Source organism: Scyliorhinus canicula, chromosome 17 (genome assembly GCF_902713615.1).
Source record: "Scyliorhinus canicula chromosome 17, sScyCan1.1, whole genome shotgun sequence".
In the NCBI taxonomy this organism is placed as follows: Eukaryota; Metazoa; Chordata; class Chondrichthyes; order Carcharhiniformes; family Scyliorhinidae; genus Scyliorhinus; species Scyliorhinus canicula.
The window spans coordinates 99,338,268-99,357,861 of NC_052162.1; the positions used below are offsets into that span (position 1 = coordinate 99,338,268).

The window sequence follows — 19,594 nt, forward strand, 5'->3', positions numbered from 1 at the left end:
ACTCTGAGTCTCTGGATTACTAGTCCAGTGACAATATCACAAAGCCACTGCCTCCCTTTATTAAAGGAATCTTGCAAGGGACATCAAAATGAATAAGAATAAATGTTCTAATTATATAAATGGAAAGAACTCCAATAAATTGGTTAAACATGATTTAGCTTTTACAGCTGCCTGATTACCTTAAATTTTTCCAAGTGCGATGGGTTAGCACTTCACAGCACCAGGGACTCGGGTATAATTCCCGGCTTGGGTCACAGTCTGATTAAATAAAGATAAATAATCTTTATTTAATAATAAAGATTATTATTATTTTAACATCTTTTGTTAAAATTATTTTCATTCAAATCTGCGCCTACATAACAACAAACCAACAGTCATTCAATAACAAAATACAATCCCCCTAATTTGGCACTTTTCCCCCCCAAACTGTTCTGCCAAGAGTTCCCTGGTACTGGCCACAGAGTACCACTGATCTACCTCCAGAGTTGCACCAATCAATCACTGCATCTCTGACCTCGCCACCTTGCTCCTGTCCACATTAAATGTGATCACTATCCGTGTACCACGGCCTTCAATGCCTCCCAGAACGTGGAGGGTGAGATCTCCCCGTTCTGATTGAACTCTATGTACTCCTTGATGACCAAACTCATCTTTCTGCCAAATTCTCTTCTGCCAGAAGCGCTGAGTCCATCCTCCGTGAGAGTCCCTGAGACTGACCTACTCTGAACCTTATACCCATCAAATGTGACGCGTGGTCTGAGACCACAATCGCCCCATATTTCAACCTTACTATCTCCGGGAGAATTGAATCAGCCACCATAAAAACATCCACATGGGAGTACACCTGATGTACTTGGAAGAAGTACAGAAACTCCCTCCCTCCTGAATTGGAAACCTCTAAGGATCCACCCCCGCCCCCCAAATCTGGCCTGTAAATATCCAAAGCTCCTTCACCATTCCCGACTTGACTAATGGCCTTGGGCACGATCGATTTAGTCGGGGATCCATCACACACTTGACACCCATGATCAATTTGTGCGAGTCCAGGTCCAGCATGACAGCCTATCCACTTAATAAACTCTCCATCATCCCAATTTGGTGCATAAACGCTTACTAGAATGACCATCCCTCCTGTAAGATCCCACTAACCATTACAAACCCTGGATCTCGCACCTCTCTGGCCAGTACAAATTACACCCTCTTACTAAATAGAATAGCGCCCCCCCCCTCGATTTGGAGTCCAATCCTGAATGGAATGTCTGACCCACCCATCCCATTTGCAACCTAACCTGGTCTTTAATCAGCAATTGCATCTCCTGGAGAGATACGCCCACTGCCCCCAAGGTATTCAAATACGCAAATGCCCTGGAACGTTTCACCGGCTCGTTTACACCCTGTACATTCCAGGTCACTATTCTCACCGGGTGGCTTCTACCTCCACTCCTCCTCACTTATTTAAGTCCGCCATCCCAATCTGTTATAGAACGTCCATTTTCCTTTCCCGTCTGAGCCCACACAAAATGGCTGTCCATTCCAACCTACCCCGTCCTTGCCGAAAAAGATATGCGTCACCAGCAACCTCCGACACCCCCCCCTACCCCTGATTGCTCCCACTGTGCCCCCCCCACAATCCGGCTGCCCCCCCCCCCAAAAAATAGCTCCTACACCTCTACCAGCCCACAGGAGAGAGACACCTCAACCATTTTAACACACCAACAAGGCAAACATGTGTAACTATAATAAAACAAATAAAATATAATAAAGAACCAAAAGTGGTCAACATTTACAAATGGAACAAAAATTTCAAACGGACTCTGCAAAATCCGCAAATAACATTCCCCAATCAACCCTCCTTCAACCAATGCTCCTTAATGAAATTGCGTGCTTCTTCACGCGACGTGAAATAATGATCCTTCCCCTTAAATGTCACTCAAAGTTTGGCTGATACAGTATGCCAAACAGAACTTTGTTACGAAAACGAATTGCCTTGGCCCGATTGAAGCCAGCTTGTTTCTTGCCCAGTTCGGCTCCAATGTCCTGATATGTTCGGATCTGCTGGGGTCTGTTCCTTCACCTGGAAAGGGTGCATTCTCACTATAACAGCCCTCGGCGATTCCCCCGCTCTCGGCCTCTGCCCTAGTGATCGGTGTGCCTGGTCCACCTCCAAGACCTTTTCACAGACCCCCTCATCTACCAGCTTTGCCAACATGTTGGAAACGTAGGGCGTGTCACACGTTCCCTCTAACCCCTCCGGCAGACCAACAAACCGTAGATTTGCCACCTGGACCGATTTTCTTGGTTCTCAACCCTCGATTTCAGTTCCTTGAAGGCAGCTCCCAACAAAGCCTCCAGCTTCACAATGTGGTCACTGTGGTCAGAGACCGCCCGTTCCACATAGATTATCATAGAATTTACAGTGCAAAAGGAGGCCATTCGGCCCATCGAGTCTGCACCGGCTCTTGGAAAGAGCACCCTAGCCAAGGTCAACACCTCCATCCGATCCTATAACCCCACCCAACACTAAGGGCAATTTTGGACACTAAGGGCAATTTATCATGGCCAGTCCACCTAACCTGCACATCTTTGGACTGTGGGAGGAAACCGGAGCACCCGGAGGAAACCCACGCACACACGGGGAGGATGTGTAGACTCCGCACAGATAGTGACCCAAGCTGGAATCGAACCTGGGACCCTGGAGCTGTGAAGCAATTATGCTATCCACAATGCTACCATGCTGGTCTATCTCGAATAGTCGCCCTTTGTGACTCCAGCCATCTTTCTACCCGCTCCATGGCACCATGAAGAGGGCGACCGCTCGCTCAGTTGCCTTCGACCAATCTTCCTACATCTCCCACCGATGCTCCCATAGTCCCCGTTAATAAGTCCCATCAGTTGCTCCACTGGCAATAGGGCGGACGACGACGTCCCTCCTCGTCCATATTTTCTGTATCCACACCACGCCACCACACTTCCTTAAATCGACTTTTATCGTGTACAGTAACCTGCCCCCATGGCACCACGAAGGAGAAATCACTTTCCACCACTTATGTTGCAACATCTTTAATTATAGTTTCTAATGTTTTTCCTATGACGGATGTTAAACTAACTGGCCTGCAGTTTCCTGCTTTCTGTCTCCCTCCCTTTTTGAATAAAGGAGTTGTATTCGCTTTTTTCCAATATAATGGAACCTTCCCCGAATCTAGTGAATTTAGAAAAATTAAAACCAAGGCATCAACTATCTCACGAGCCACTTTTTTAAGACCATTAGATGGAGTCCATCAGGACTCAGAGATTTGTCAGCCCGCAGATCCAACAATTTATTCAGTACCACTTCCCCGACATTGTAATGATCCTGAGTTCCTCCATCCCTTCCATTTCCTGATTTACAACTATTTCTGGGATGTTTCTTGTATCTTCTACAGTGAATGACCAATGCAAAATACCAGTTCAATTCATCTGTCGTTGTCTTCTTTTCCAATATTGACCCTCAGACTCACTTTCTATAGGACCAATTCACACTGTTAAATCTTAGAATCCCTAAGTGCAGAAGGAGGCAAATTGGCCCATCGATTTCTGCACCCACCCTCTGAAAGTGCACCCTACCCAGGCTCACTCCCCGTAACCCCACCTCACCTTCTGGACACTAAGGATCAATTTAGCATGGCCAATCCACCTAATCTCCTCATCTTGGACTGTGGGAGGAAACCAGAACACCCGGAGGAAACCCATGCAGACACGGGGAGAAGATATAAACTCCACCCGAGACCAGAATTAAACTAGGTCCCCTTGTGCTGTGAGGCAGCAGCGCTAACCATTGTGATCTTCTTTAAATAGCTTTAGAAACTAACTATCTATCTTTATATTTCTAGATAACACTGTGATTTATGTGTGTAATGACAGGAAGTGTATTTTCCAGATATGCCTGTGATATGATGGAGAATTGGATTAACAGACCTCTTTTAAACAGAGCTGCAAGTGAAGTCTGTTCACCCGGCTATCCATCACATTGTCCAGACTGGAGCTGTGGAAACGCAAACTACAATTCTACATTCCATCCTTCTAAAAATTGTGCTGTATATGGAGAACATTTTATATTGTATAATGCTGGGACTGTGCTACTGTATCGTGGAATTAGTGAGAGAGTAGAGGCAGAGAAACTCACAACACCAAATGAAGCTGTTCAGCCTCTCATGTCTGTGCTAGCTCCTTGTTGAGGAAATACAAATTAATCCCACTGCCCAGGTCATTCCCCATAACCCTGCATCAATCATAAACCAATCCCTTCAATCTCTTCCTGTAGCACTCTATCAAACCCAAACTAATCTCAAATTAATCCTACTGCCCTATATTTGCCCCATAAACCAGTCTGAATTCCAAAAGCGCTGTTCGCTCTGCCAATCCTGAACTAATTACAAGGATTCATTATCCACTCATTATCCTGAACTAATCCCTTGTATTGATGTGTTTAATAAACCAAACAGTTTATCGAACCTGCTCTGTACAGTGGCGACAGCAAAATGGAGCCCAGGGCAGCATTTAATAATTATTTTAGGCTACTCAAATATAGCCAGTCTCCGTTTCACCCTTATTGATATTTGTTGCTTCTTTCCTTGAATTTCAGTCACGTGCCCTCTGAAGAATGTCCGCAAGAGGAGATTTCGGAAAACTGCAAAGAAGAAGGTGAGAACTTCCAACGCGATCTGCCTCATTGTGTGTTTCTAATTTGTGATGTACCAGTGCTAAAAACTTTTGGTGGGGCATCGTAGATAGGGAAAGGTTGATGGGGAAGGCTACATAGACCCTCAACGTTACTCTGCCATTCAAGAAGATCATGCCTGATCTTCGGCCATAACTCCAGATGGTGTATTCTGTGTCTTATCCCATGCTTTATCTGTCCTGGGAATGTTCGATGGGGAGAGGGTAGAGGAAGCTTTACTCTGTATCTAACCCCATGCTGTACCTGTCCTGGGAGTGTTTGATGGGGACAGTGTAGAGGGAGCTTTATTCTCTTGCTCACCCAACAAGGTTGGAGGAAGCTTTACTATGAGCCTAATGTTTGTTGAAAGTTTAGGCACAGGGGTGGTTTCATATTTAATACTTGACCATGAATGAAATCAAAACTTTGATATTCCAAAGTACAAAAGGGAAACATCTTTATTCTTTTTTTGTTCCTAGTACATTGAGTCTCCGGATGTGGAAAAGGAAGTGAAAAGGTTGCTGAGCACAGATGCTGAAGCTGTCAGTGTCCGTATCCTTCCGGTTTGCAGAGGGAGTGGGGTTTAGATAATGGAGTATAACAGCCTTTCTGCATTGATAAAGTCAGACTTGAATTCACCTTTTGTGACCTCAGGACGTACCCAAGCACTTCAAAGTCAAAGGAATACTTTTGAACTGCAATTGTTGTTGTTAAGTGGGAGACATGGCAGTCAATAGACTATGACATCATGCAACGAGCAATGTGTTAAATGTCCTTATCATTGTATTATGTGTTGACATGTGCCTTGTGGAGTGAGGGATAAATGTTGTTCAAGGACATGAGTGAGAGATCCTCTGATCTTCATCAAAATGTGCCATAGGACCTTTTTATCAGAATAGACAAATGAGGCCTTGTCTCATCCAAACATCATCATCCAAACGTCAGCACCTCTGACAGTGTAGCATTTCGTCCGTAAACCCGTCCAGTATGAACCTCTCTCCTCAGTCAGAAAGTTCTTCTGCGGGGGGAGTGTTCCTCATTTGGGATGGGTGGGGGGTGTTTTCCTCTGTGGGTAGATAGGTGGAAGTGTTCCTCAGGGTAGCTTTCCTCTGCAATGGGAGTGTTCCTTCCCTGGAGTTTGGGGAAGATAAGTCTAGTTTTCCTCTGTGGCTGTGTATTCCTCTAGTGGGAGTGCTTCCCTTCTCTGGAGTAGGTGAGAGGGCAATGTGCGTCCTTCTATCGGGGAGGGGGGGGGGGTTTGAGGGAGGGAAGGGAAGGGAAAGGGAGTGCTCCTCGTCAGGGGCAGCATTCCTCTGAGGGGAAACATTTTTCTTCAGTACCACCTACCCTCTTTGTTGGGAATAGCACTCTACAGTTGAAACTTTCCTCTTTTCTTTCTGAATTGTAGCACTCAGTGCTATGACTCAGTGCTATCAGATGGGCCACTTAACTTGGGAGTTTGAACAAGGAGCGACCCATGAGCAGGAGTTAGAAACAGCAAGACCTGAGTGCTGGAGCCCAGAAGTTTTAATTAGGTAAGCCGATGGGCGATTGATTGGTGAAATTTAAAGGTTTTTATTCTCTTTAAACTGGTGCAGTAGTTTAAACTGGTATTGGGCCATATTAGTTTCATATCAAATTGATAGCTGAACAAGTTAAACTCCTTGGTATAACTGCAGCTAATCAGCGAGTGATAGTTCTAAACTTGAAACCTAAGTACTCAAATAAAGCACAATAGACAGAGCAGGTGATGTGTTGCAGCTGTAGCATATGGGAGCTGGTGCACACCAGTGTGATCTATGGCAACCACATCTACAGCAAGTGTCAACTGCTCAAGAAACTATGGCTCAGAGTAGAAGGGCTGAAGTCTGATTTTTGGACACTGGTGCATTTAGGAGGGAAAATATTATCTGGACACTTTGGGCGGAATTCTCCCCCCCTCATCCAGCAGAGGGCAGCAGAGCAGAGCTACTGATCAGCTGTTCTGGGGGAATTTGCATACGTGCAGTGCGGTCAGCCTAAGTTGAAGGGGAACCGGCGAAGGAGACCCAAGGAGTTTGAGTGAAGACAAGCATCCAGCAGAGGGCAGCAGAGCAGAGCTACTGATCAGCTGTTCTGGGGGAATTTGCATACGTGCAGTGCGGTCAGCCTAAGTTGAAGGGGAACCGGCGAAGGAGACCCAAGGAGTTTGAGTGAAGACAAGCATCCAGCAGAGGGCAGCAGAGCAGAGCTACTGATCAGCTGTTCTGGGGGAATTTGCATACGTGCAGTGCGGTCAGCCTAAGTTGAAGGGGAACCGGCGAAGGAGACCCAAGGAGTTTGAGTGAAGACAAGCATCCAGCAGAGGGCAGCAGAGCAGAGCTACTGATCAGCTGTTCTGGGGGAATTTGCATACGTGCAGTGCGGTCAGCCTAAGTTGAAGGGGAACCGGCGAAGGAGACCCAAGGAGTTTGAGTGAAGACAAGCATCCAGCAGAGGGCAGCAGAGCAGAGCTACTGATCAGCTGTTCTGGGGGAATTTGCATACGTGCAGTGCAGTCAGCCTAAGTTGAAGGTGGTTTGTGGAGGGGCTGTTGGCAAGTGACAGTTAAACCCGAAACACTTTGTGAGTGTTTCCCACCCTACCTCCTCCTCTAACCAACCCCCCCACCCCACGGTGGTTGGGAAGCGGGAGCAGGGGCCTGTCGTGAAGGTGAGTGAGTGCCTTTAAATTTGCTTAACTTTCAGCGGGAGCAGGGTTTGAGGTAACATCAGGTAAGCTCTTCCTTTCTTTTTCTTTTTCTTGTTTTTTTTTTTAATCTAGAGGTGATGTCAGGGAAGGCAGTACAATGCTCCTCCTGCAGAATGTTTGAGGTGAGGGACACCGTCAGTGTCCCTGCTGATTTCACCTGTGGGAAGTGCACCCAACTCCAGCTCCTCAAAAACCGTGTTAGGGACCTGGAGCTTGAGCTGGATGAACTTCGGATCATTTGGGAGGCAGAGGGGGTCATAGATAGGAGCTTCAGGGAAGTAGTTACACCAAAAACTGGAGATAGATGGGTAACTGTAAGAGGGACTGGGAAGAAGCAGTCAGTGCAGGGACCCCCTGCGGTCGTTCCCCTGAGTAACAAGTATACCGTTTTGGATACTTGTGGGGGGGACGACTTACCAGGGGTAAGCCATGGGGTACGGGCCTCTGGCACGGAGTCTGTCCCTGTTGCTCAGAATGGAAGGGGGCAAAGGAGTAGAACATTAGTAATTGGGGACTCAATAGTCAGGGGCACAGATAGGAGATTTTGTGGGAGCGAGAGAGACTCACGTTTGGTATGTTGCCTCCCAGGTGCAAGGGTAAGTGATGTCTCGGATCGTGTTTTCCGGGTCCTTAAGGGGGAGGGGGAGCAGCCCCAAGTCGTAGTCCACATTGGCACTAACGACATAGGTAGGAAAGGGGACAAGGATGTCAGGCAGGCCTTTAGGGAGCTAGGATGGAAGCTCAGAGCGAGAACAAACAGAGTTGTTATCTCTGGGTTGTTGCCCGTGCCACGTGATAGTGAGATGAGGAATAGGGAGAGAGAGCAATTAAACACGTGGCTACAGGGATGGTGCAGGCGGGAGGGATTCAGATTTCTGGATAACTGGGGCTCTTTCTGGGGAAGGTGGGACCTCTATAGACAGGATGGTCTACATCTGAACCTGAGGGGCACCAATATCCTGGGGGGGAGATTTGTTAGTGCTCTTTGGGGGGGTTTAAACTAATTCAGCAGGGGCATGGGAACCTGGATTGTAGTTTTGGGGTACGGGAGATTGAGAGTATAGAGGTCAGGAGCACAGATTTGACTTCGCAGGAGGGTGCCAGTGTTCAGGTAGGTGGTTTGAAGTGTGTCTACTTCAATGCCAGGAGTATACGAAATAAGGTAGGGGAACTGGCAGCATGGGTTGGTACCTGGGACTTCGACGTTGTGGCCATTTCAGAGACATGGATAGAGCAGGGACAGGATTGGTTGTTGCAGGTTCCGGGGTTTAGGTGTTTTAGTAAGCTCAGAGAAGGGGGCAAAAGAGGGGGAGGTGTGGCGCTGCTAGTCAAGGACAGTATTACGGTGGCGGAAAGGATGCTAGATGGGGACTCTTCTTCTGAGGTAGTATGGGCTGAGGTTAGAAACAGGAAAGGAGAGGTCACCCTGTTGGGAGTTTTCTATAGGCCACCTAATAGTTCTAGGGATGTAGAGGAAAGGATGGCGAAGATGATTCTGGAAAAGAGCGAAAGTAACAGGGTAGTTGTTATGGGAGACTTTAACTTTCCAAATATTGACTGGAAAAGATATAGTTCGAGTACATTAGATGGGTCGTTCTTTGTACAATGTGTGCAGGAGGGTTTCCTGACACAATATGTTGACAGGCCAACAAGAGGCGAGGCCACATTGGATTTGGTTTTGGGTAATGAACCAGGCCAGGTGTTAGATCTGGAGGTAGGTGAGCACTTTGGAAACAGTGACCACAATTCGGTGACCTTTACATTAGTGATGGAAAGGGATAAGTATACCCCGCAGGGCAAGAGTTATAGCTGGGGGAAGGGCAATTATGATGCCATTAGACATGACTTAGGATGTGTTGGTTGGAGAAGTAGGCTGCAAGGGTTGGGCACACTGGATATGTGGAGCTTGTTCAAGGAACAGCTATTGCATGTTCTTGATAAGTACGTACCAGTCAGGCAGGGAGGAAGGGGTCGAGCGAGGGAACCGTGGTTTACCAAAGAAGTGGAATCTCTTGTTAAGAGGAAGAAGGAGGCCTATGTGAAGATGAGGCATGAAGTTTCAGTTGGGGGGCTTGATAGTTACAAGGAAGCGAGGAAGGATCTAAAGAGAGAGCTGAGACGAGCAAGGAGGGGACATGAGAAGTCTTTGGCAGGTAGGATCAAGGAAAACCCAAAAGCTTTCTATAGGTATGTAAGGAATAAAAGAATGACTAGGGTAAGAGTAGGGCCAGTCAAGGACAGTGGTGGGAAGTTGTGTGTGGAGGCTGAGGAGATAAGCGAGATACTAAATGAATACTTTTCGTCAGTATTCACTCAAGAAAAAGATAATATTGTGGAGGAGAATGCTGAGACCCAGGCTATTAGAATAGATGGCATTGAGGTGCGTAGGGAAGAAGTGTTGGCAATTCTGGACAAGGTGAAAATAGATAAGTCCCCGGGGCCGGATGGGATTTATCCTAGGATTCTCTGGGAAGCCAGGGAAGAGATTGCTGAGCCTTTGGCTTTGATTTTTAGGTCATCATTGGCTACAGGAATAGTGCCAGAGGACTGGAGGATAGCAAATGTGGTCCCTTTGTTCAAGAAGGGGAGTAGAGATAACCCCGGTAACTATAGGCCGGTGAGCCTAACGTCTGTGGTGGGTAAGGTCTTGGAGAGAATTATAAGAGATACGATTTATAATCATCTAGATAGGAATAATATGATTAGGGATAGTCAGCATGGTTTTGTGAAGGGTAGGTCATGCCTCACAAACCTTATCGAGTTCTTTGAGAAGGTGACGGAACAGGTAGACGAGGGTAGAGCAGTTGATGTGGTGTATATGGATTTCAGTAAAGCGTTTGATAAGGTTCCCCACGGTCGGCTATTGCAGAAGATACGGAGGCTGGGGATTGAGGGTGATTTAGAAATGTGGATCAGAAATTGGCTAGTTGAAAGAAGACAGAGAGTGGTAGTTGATGGGAAATGTTCAGAATGGAGTTCAGTTACGAGTGGCGTACCACAAGGATCTGTTCTGGGGCCGTTGCTGTTTGTCATTTTTATAAATGACCTAGAGGAGGGCGCAGAAGGATGGGTGAGTAAATTTGCAGACGACACTAAAGTCGGTGGAGTTGTAGACAGCGCGGAAGGATGTTGCAGGTTACAGAGGGACATAGATAAGCTGCAGACCTGGGCTGAGAGGTGGAAAATGGAGTTTAATGTGGAGAAGTGTGAGGTGATTCACTTTGGAAAGAATAACAGGAATGCGGAATATTTGGCTAATGGTAAAATTCTTGGTAGTGTGGATGAGCAGAGGGATCTCGGTGTCCATGTACATAGATCCCTGAAAGTTGCCACCCAGGTTGATAGGGTTGTGAAGAAGGCCTATGGTGTGTTGGCCTTTATTGGTAGAGGGATTGAGTTCCGGAGCCATGAGGTCATGTTGCAGTTGTACAAAACTCTAGTACGGCCGCATTTGGAGTATTGCGTACAGTTCTGGTCGCCTCATTATAGGAAGGACGTGGAAGCTTTGGAACGGGTGCAGAGGAGATTTACCAGGATGTTGCCTGGTATGGAGGGAAAATCTTATGAGGAAAGGCTGATGGACTTGAGGTTGTTTTCGTTAGAGAGAAGGTTAAGAGGTGACTTAATAGAGGCATACAAAATGATCAGAGGGTTAGATAGGGTGGACAGCGAGAGCCTTCTCCCGCGGATGGAGGTGGCTAGCACGAGGGGACATAGCCTTAAATTGAGGGGTAATAGATATAGGACAGAGGTCAGAGGTGGGTTTTTTACGCAAAGAGTGGTGAGGCCGTGGAATGCCCTACCTGCAACAGTAGTGAACTCGCCAACATTGAGGGCATTTAAAAATTTATTGGATAAACATATGGATGATAAGGGCATAGTGTAGGTTAGATGGCCTTTAGTTTTTTTTCCATGTTGGTGCAACATCGAGGGCCGAAGGGCCTGTTCTGCGCTGTATCGTTCTATGTTCTATGTTCATGCCGGGTGCCGCGCGAGTCCCGCCACGCTATCCCGGCACCCACTTGAGATTCTCCCACCCCCCCAAACCGTGACGGCTAGATTCACAACTGGCTGCTCGGAGAATTGTCACTCGCCGTTTGGAACGGGTGAGCGGCGATTCTCTGGCCCGGATGGGCCGAGCGGCCTGCCCAACATGACAGGTTCCCGCCAGCGCTGACAACACCTGGTCGCTGCCGGCGGGAACGCTGAGGGGGGCCGGCCTATGGGGGAGGGGGAATCCAGCATCAGGGTCGGTGCACACCGATTGGCGGGCTGGCCTCGCCGTCGGAGGAACTCCTTTCCTCTGCTGCCCCGCAAAATCCATCCGTCATTTTTTGCGGGGCAGCTGCGGGGAGGACGACAACCGTGCATGCGTGGGTTGCACTGGTGACGACAGGCGCTGCATAATTTACGTGGCACCGCCTTTATACGGCGCCAAGGCCCGGTGCGCATAAATGATGAGGGGGCACTCCTAGCCTCCCGAGGGTGGGAGAATAGGGGGCAGGGAGTGGCTACCGACGCCAGAGTGAAATACTCCGGTTTTCACACTGGCGTCGGAACTTAGGGTGCGATTCTCCGCTCCCCACACCAGGTGGGCGATTCGCGGGACGGCCGGGCGACTCACGACACGCCCCCCTGGTGCCCCCCCCCCCCCCCCCCCCCCGGATCGGAAGAATCGCCGCTCGCCGTTTTTCACGGCGACAGGCGATTCTCCAGCCCAGATGGGCCGAGCGGCCTGCCGTTCGCGACCGACGCTTGTGGGGGGCGGAGAGGGGAGTGAGCACCACAGCCGTGCTCGAGAAGGGACTGGCCCGCTATCGGTGCCCACCGATCGTCGGGCTGGCGTCTCAAAGGGACGCACTCTTTCCCCTCTGCCGCCCCGCAAGATCAAGCCGCCACGTCTTGCGGGGCAGCGGAGGGGAAGACGGCAACCGCGCATGCGCGGGTTGACGCCGGCCAACCTGCGCATGCGCGGCTGACGTCATTAGGTGCGCCGGCTGCGTCATTCTCGGCACGCCGGGTCTTGACACCAGCAACAATACCGGTGGCCGAGAATAACGGAGTACTTCTCCTAGCCCCCCGGGTGGGGGTGAATAAGGTGAGAGGAGCGGCCTCCAAGGCCGTCATGAAACTCGGCCGAGTTCATGACGGCCTTCTCGATTTTCCACGGGAGCAGAGTCTCCCGATGGGAGAATTTCGCCCTTTGTCCCAGGAGAAAGGCATATCACTTTGTTAGGCACTTTAGATTTGGTCCGTGGACAGCGATACGTGACGCCAGAGATAAGGATCCAGAGGTAACAGTGGAGGAATCGTAAAATTCCACTTCCAGTGACTGCTGAAGCTAATCTGGCATGACTGTTTGAAAACCAGCTTTCCCACCAGCAAAACTAGTAATTACTTAATAGTAACCCTTGCAATTGCCCGACAGCAGCTTGTGTGGGCAGGAACCGGGTCTGCAGGGAGGATGTAAAAACTGAACACAGCACCATAGTTTTGGGAGCTATTCAACTGGGTCAAGTAAACAGGAATGTAGTTGTAGTAGGGGCAGTATAATTCGGGGCTAGGTATTGTTCTGTGAAGCTGACAGGCTGTGCTACCTATCCGCTGCCAGTGTTGAGGACATCTCCTTGGACCTGAAGATGAACTAGGAATGGGAGAACAAGGATCCGTTTGTCAAAGTCCACATAGCACCAACAACAGAAACTAAGAGAGCCGTTTTGTTGAACGAGTATGAGCAGCTAGGGGTTAAATTAAAAAGCAGAACCTGAGCCACATGCAAATTAGCAAAGATATTAAATGAGATCATCGAAACCAGAGCTGCTGGACAAAACCCATGCAGGCACGGGGAGAATGTGCAAACACCAACGTCAACCACAGTTGGAATCAACCGGTCCTTGGCACAGTGAGGCAGCAGTGCTAACAACTGTGTTACAGTGCCAATTTTTTAGATCAGAGAGATTGGTTGGAGAAATGGGTTTTGATATCATTACTTATATTGTTACCCTCCATTATTGCCTTGTCCTTTCTCCATAGCTTTCCAAATTTCACGTTCCGCTCACTATTATTTAATTTAATGCCCCCTCTGCAGCTCTAGTTATACGATCCGCAAAGCACTTACCAAGGTGTGTTTCAGGTGAATATTGTCTGAGAAGCACGGGCGAAATTCTCCCAACGGGAGCATGGTGGTTAGCATCAATGCTTCACAGCTCCAGGGTCCCAGGTTCGATTCCCGGCCGGGTCACTGTCTGTGTGGAGTCTGCACGTCCTCCCAGTGTGTGCGTGGGTTTCCTCCGGGTGCTCCGGTTTCCTCCCACAGTCCAAAGATGTGCGGGTTAGGTGGATTGGCCATGCTAAATTGCCCGTAGTGTAAGGTTAATGGGGGGATTGTTGGGTTATGGGTATACGGGTTACGTGGGTTTAAGTAGGGTGATCATTGTTCGGCACAACATCGAGGGCCGAAGGGCCTGTTCTGTGCTGTACTGTTCTATGTTCTATGTTCTAAGTGCCGACGGCGGAGTGAAAACCAGAGTGTTCCCCCCCACAGGCCGCACACGTAGCGTTCGCGCGCAGTTCATGCTGGCAGCGACCAGGTGTGGTTGGCGCTGGCGTGAACCCGTCGGATTGGGCAGGCCGCTCGGCCCATGCGGGCTGGAGAATCGCCGTTCGCCTTTTAGAAACGGCGAACGGCGATTCTCCGAGCAGTCTGTCGTGAAACGCGGCACGCTCTTTTGGGCGGGGGGGTGGGGGTGGGAGAATCGCGTGCGGGTGCCAGGGCGGCGTGGCGGGAATCACCCGGCACTCCCGCGATTCTCCCACCCGGCGTGGGAGTCGGAGAATCGCGCCCTACATGCCCGTGTTTCCCCAGCATTGGTGCCAATTCCCGAGGAAGGAGCAGTGCTCCGAAATCTCGTGTTTGAAACAAACCTGTTGGACTTTAACCTCTTGTTGTAAGACTCCTTACTGTGCTCACCCCAGTCCAACGCCGGCATCTCCACATCATGTATGATATATACCTTACAGCGCCAGGGATCTGGGCTTAATTCCAGCCTTGGGTCACTGTCTGTGTGGAGTCTATACGTTCTCCCTGTGTCTGCGTGGGTTTCCTCCGGGTGCTTCGGTTTCCTCCCATAGTCCAAAGACATGCGGGTTAGGTGGATTGGCCATGTTAAATTGCCCCTTTGTGTCTCGGGATGTGCACGTTAGGTTAAGGGGTTACAGGGATAGTGAGGAGTGGACAGGCGAGTGGACATGGATAGAGTGTTCATTAGAAGGGTCGATGCACTGAATGGCCTGCTGCATTATAGGGATGCTATGATAGAGATTACAGAGACGTGGCTACATACTGACCAATGCTGGGACCTGAACATTCAAGGGCATTTTACATTTTGAAAGGACAGTAAGAAAGGAAAAGGAGATGAGGCAGCTCTGTTCATTAAGGATGCGATCAGTACAGTGGTGAAAAATGATCTTGGCTCAGAAGTTCAAGATGTAGAATCTGTTTGTGTGGAGATAGACAGCACCTTAGGAAAGTCACTGTTGTGAATAATTTATAGGCTGCCTCACAGTAGAGATGCTGTAATACAGAGTATAAATCAAATGTGGGCTTATAAAAAAGGACTGCAATAATTGCGGCCGAGTTTAATCTTCATAAAGATTGGATAAATCAAAATAGCGAAGGTAACTTGAAGGATGAGTTCATGGAGTATATTTGGGATAGTTTCTTAGATAATGCATTAAAGTCATAGATATTTACAGAATGGAAATAGGCTCTTCAGCCCAGCTTGTTCATGCTGCCGAGTTTCTATCACTAAGCTAGTCTCACTTGCCCGCATTTGGCCCATAACACTCTATACCAACATGCCCATGTAACTGTCTAATTGCTTTTTAAAAGACAAAATTCTACCCGCCTCTACCACTGCCTTTGGCAGCCCGTTCCAGATACTCACCAGCCTCTGTGTGAAGAAATTTCCCCTCCGGTCTCTTTTGGATCTCTTCCCTCTCACCTTAAACATATGCCCTCTAGTTCTAGACTCCTCTACCTTTAGGAAAAGATGTTGACTATCTACCTCATCTATGCTCCTCATTATTTTATAGACCTCTACCAGATCAGCCCTCAGCCTCCTACGCTCCAGGGAAAAAAGTCCCAGCTTATCCAGCCTCTCCTTATAACTCAGACAGTCAAGTCCTCGTAAATGTCTTCTGCACTCTTTCTATTTTAACAATATCCTTCCTATAATAGGGTGACCAGAACTGAACACAGTATTCCATGTGTGATCTTACCAATGTCCTGTACAACTTCAACAAAACATCTCAACTCCTGTATTTAATATTCTGACCAATAAAACCTAGCATGCTGAATGCCTTCTTCACCACCCTGTCCACCTGCGACTCCACCTTCGAGGAGCTATGAACCTGTATTCCTAGATCTCTTTGTTCTGTAACTCTCCCCAACTCCCTAACATTAAATGAGTAGGTCCTGTCCTGATTTGATCTACCAAAATGCATCACCTCACATTTATCTAAATTAAACTCCATCTGCCATTTATCGGCCCACTGGCAACTGGTCAACATTCTGTTGCAATCTTATATAACCTTCTTCACTATCCACTATGCCACCAATCTTGGTGTAATCTGCAAACGTACTAACCAGGCCTCCTACATTCTCATCCAAATCATTTATATATATATATAACAAATAACAGTGGACCCAGCACTGGTCCCTGAGGCACACCACTGGTCACAGTTCTCCAGTTTGAAAAACAACCCTCGACAACCACCCTTTGGCTTCAGTCGCCAAGCCAATTTTGTATTGAATTGGCTACCTCGCCCTGGATTCTGTGAGGTTTAATCTTTTGCAACAACCTACCATGCGGTACTTTGTCAAAGGCCTTGCTAAAGTCCATGAAGATGTCGACCACACTGCCCTCATCTACCTTCTTGGTTACCCCTTCAAAAACTTCAATCAAATTCGTGAGTCATGACTTTCCCCTTACCAAGCAATGCTGACTTTCCCGAACTAGCCCTTGTTTGTCTCAATGCCTGCAGATCCTGTCCCTCAGAATACCTTTCAACACCTTACCCACTACAGAAGGAAGGCTCGGACAGTAGTTCCCAGGCTTATCCCGACAGCCCTTCTTAAACAAGGGAACAACATTTGCTACGCTCCAATCTTCAGGCACATCTCCTGTCGCTGTCGATGATTCAAATATCTCAGCTCGGGGACTGTCAATTTCCTCCCTAGCCTCCCATGACGTCCTGGGATACATTTCATCAGGTCCCGGGGATTTATCTATCTTGATCCGCTTTAATACCTCCAGCACCTCCTATTCTGTAATATATACATTCATAGAACATACAGTGCAGAAGAAGGCCATTCGGCCCATCGAGTCGGCACCGACCCATTTAAGCCCCCACTTCAGCCCTATCCCCGAAACCCAATAACCCCTCCGAACCTTTGTGGTCACTAAGGGCAATTTATCATGGCCAATCCACCTAACCTGCACGTCTTTCGGCTGTGGGAGGTAACCGGAACACCCGGAGGAAACCCACGCAGACACGAGGATGTGCAGACTCTGCACAGTGACCCAGCGGGGAATCAAACCTGGGACCCTGGCACTGTGAAGCCACAGTGCTGTCCACTTGTGCTACCGTGCTGCCCTAAGACATCACTTTTTATTTCCCCAATTTCCCTAACATTCGTGCCTTTCTCAACTTTAAATACTGATGCGAAATATTCATTTAGGACCTCTCCCATCTCTTGTAGATCCGTCCATAGATGACCTTGTTTATCCTTAAGAGACCCTACCCTCTCCCTAGTCACTCTTTTGCCCTTTAAGTATCTGTAAAAGCTCTTTGGATTTTCCTTTGCCTCATCTGCCAAGAGGACAATCTTATGTCCCCCTTTTGGCCTCCTGATTTGTCTCTTAACTCCACTCTGACAAACCCTATACTCTTCAAAGGATCCACTTTATCCCAACTGCCTATGCATGTCATATGCCTCCTCCTTTCTTTTGACCATGGCCCTCAATATCCTAAGTTACCCAGGGTTCCCTACATCCACCAGTTTTACCCTTCACTCTAAGAGGAATGTGCTCACCCTGAACCCTAGTTAACATCCTTTTGAAAGACTCCCACTTACCAGCTGTCCCCTTGCCGGTAAACAGAAAGTTCCTGCCTCATACCCTCGAAATTGGCCTTGCCCCAATTTAGAATTGTAACTTTTGGGCCAGAACTATCATTCTCCATAGCTATCTTATAACTCATGGAATTATAGTCACTGGTCCCAAAGTGATCCCTCACTTCCGTCACCTGCCCTTCATTATTCCCCAAGAGAAGGTCACGTTTTGCCCCCTCTCTAGACAGGCCATCCACATAGAACAGTACAGCACAGAACAGGCCCTTCGGCCCTCGATGTTGTGCCGAGCAATGATCACCCTACTTAAACTCACGTAACCCGTATACCCGTAACCCAGCAATCCCCCCATTAACCTTACACTACGGGCAATTTAGCATGGCCAATCCACCTAACCCGCACATCTTTGGACTGTGGGAGGAAACCGGAGCACCCGGAGGAAACCCACGCACACACAGGGAGGACGTGCAGACTCCACACAGACAGTGACCCAGCCGGGAATCAAACCTGGGACCCTGGAGCTGTGAAGAATTGATGCTAACCACCATGCTACATATTGAATGAGGAATTCTTACTGAATACACAAGACAAATTTCTCTCCATCCAAACCCCTAGTGCTATGGCTGACCCAGTTAATGTTGGGAAAGTTAAAGTCTCCTACTATTAACACCCTATTTTTCCGGCAACTATCTGTAATCTCCTTACATATTTGCTTCGCAATTTCCTGCTGACTATGTGGGGGCCTACAGTACAGTCCTGTCAGACTTCTTATCTCACCCTTCTTATCTTTCAGTTCAACCCATATAGACTCAGTGGGCAAACCCTTGGATATATCCTTTCTCTGTACTGCCGTGATGCGGTCCCTGATCAGAAACACAATTCCCCCTCTCCTATCTACTGGTCTATCTTTCCTATTTATCCCAGAACATTCTGAAACCAACCAGGAAACAGGCTATTTTAAACCTGCTAACTCTAAGAGAGAGGATGAATAAATGACCTTGTAGTGTGTAGTGTAGCGAGTGTGTAGGTAAAAGTAATCAGAACGTGGCAAGTTCCATGTTCATTTCGGGGTGAGTAGATTGACTAAGAAAGAAGTGACTTAAACTTAAAGGCAGTTGCATGAATATGAAGATAGAGTTGGCTAAAGTTGAATGGGAAACTAGTGACTGGGAAAATAGATTAAAATATATCACTGTCGCGAGACAGCGGCAGATATTAAATGAGATGGAAACATAGAAAATAGGAGCAGAAGGAGACCTTTCACCCTTCGAACCTGCTCCGCCATTCATTTTGGTCATGGCTGGTTATTCAATTCAATAGCCTAATTCCAATTTGGGAGGAAGCCGGAGCACCCGGAGGAAACCCACGCAGACACGGAGCAATGGTGAATACTGGGCACAAATTGAGAAGATGAAATAATGGATGTTTCAATCCTCCAAAAGTAACATGCTGTGTCCATCCTTATAGACCCTATCAGAGCAAATCTCTTTCACTGACCTGTACTTTATAATCAGGTTCCTTTCAACCTTCTCCAGTGTTTGACGAGGAGAGTTGCGGAGGTCTGATTGTTGTTGGTTGCTGTGATCCCTTCCTTAACCCTGACTCTGTGTAGGGTGGGAGGTTATAGCGGAGGATGAAACAAAGGAAGTAGAGAACCAGGGCTCACTACCAAACCTCGACAGCTCATCGCCAGGATCATCTGGACACAAGCAAGGCCACACCTCAGCAGGTATCTTGCTGAACAGGGACAGATCTCTGTGAATGACTGGGGAGTGGGGTAAGGGTGAACGAATGGGGCAAGGGTGAACGAACGAGATGGCGGGAGCACTGTGGCAGACGGGATAGCAGGGTTGGGTGAATGGGATGGCAGGGTTGGGTGAACAGGATGGCAGGGTTGGGCAAATGGGATGGCAGGGTTGGGCGAACGAGGCAGGTTTGAGCGGTCGAAGAGGCATGGTTGGGCGAACGGGGAGGCAGGACGGGAAAATTGGGGAGGGGCAGAGCTGAGCAAAGTGGGGGCGGGGGTGGGTCAACAA

General features: G+C 48.2%; 1 protein-coding gene across 2 annotated transcripts in view; it reads left to right on the plus strand.

Annotated features, from left to right (window-relative positions):
* The window catches only part of taf7 (TAF7 RNA polymerase II, TATA box binding protein (TBP)-associated factor), a 44,585-nt gene that overhangs the window by 13,837 nt on the left and 11,154 nt on the right, over positions 1–19,594 (plus strand). For both annotated transcript variants that reach the window (XM_038775475.1, XM_038775474.1), the window contains exons 6-8: positions 4,622–4,680; positions 5,176–5,248; positions 19,171–19,287. In XM_038775475.1, coding sequence (XP_038631403.1) covers positions 4,622–4,680; positions 5,176–5,248; positions 19,171–19,287 — 249 coding nt within the window. The remainder of the gene's footprint in view (positions 1–4,621; positions 4,681–5,175; positions 5,249–19,170; positions 19,288–19,594) is intronic.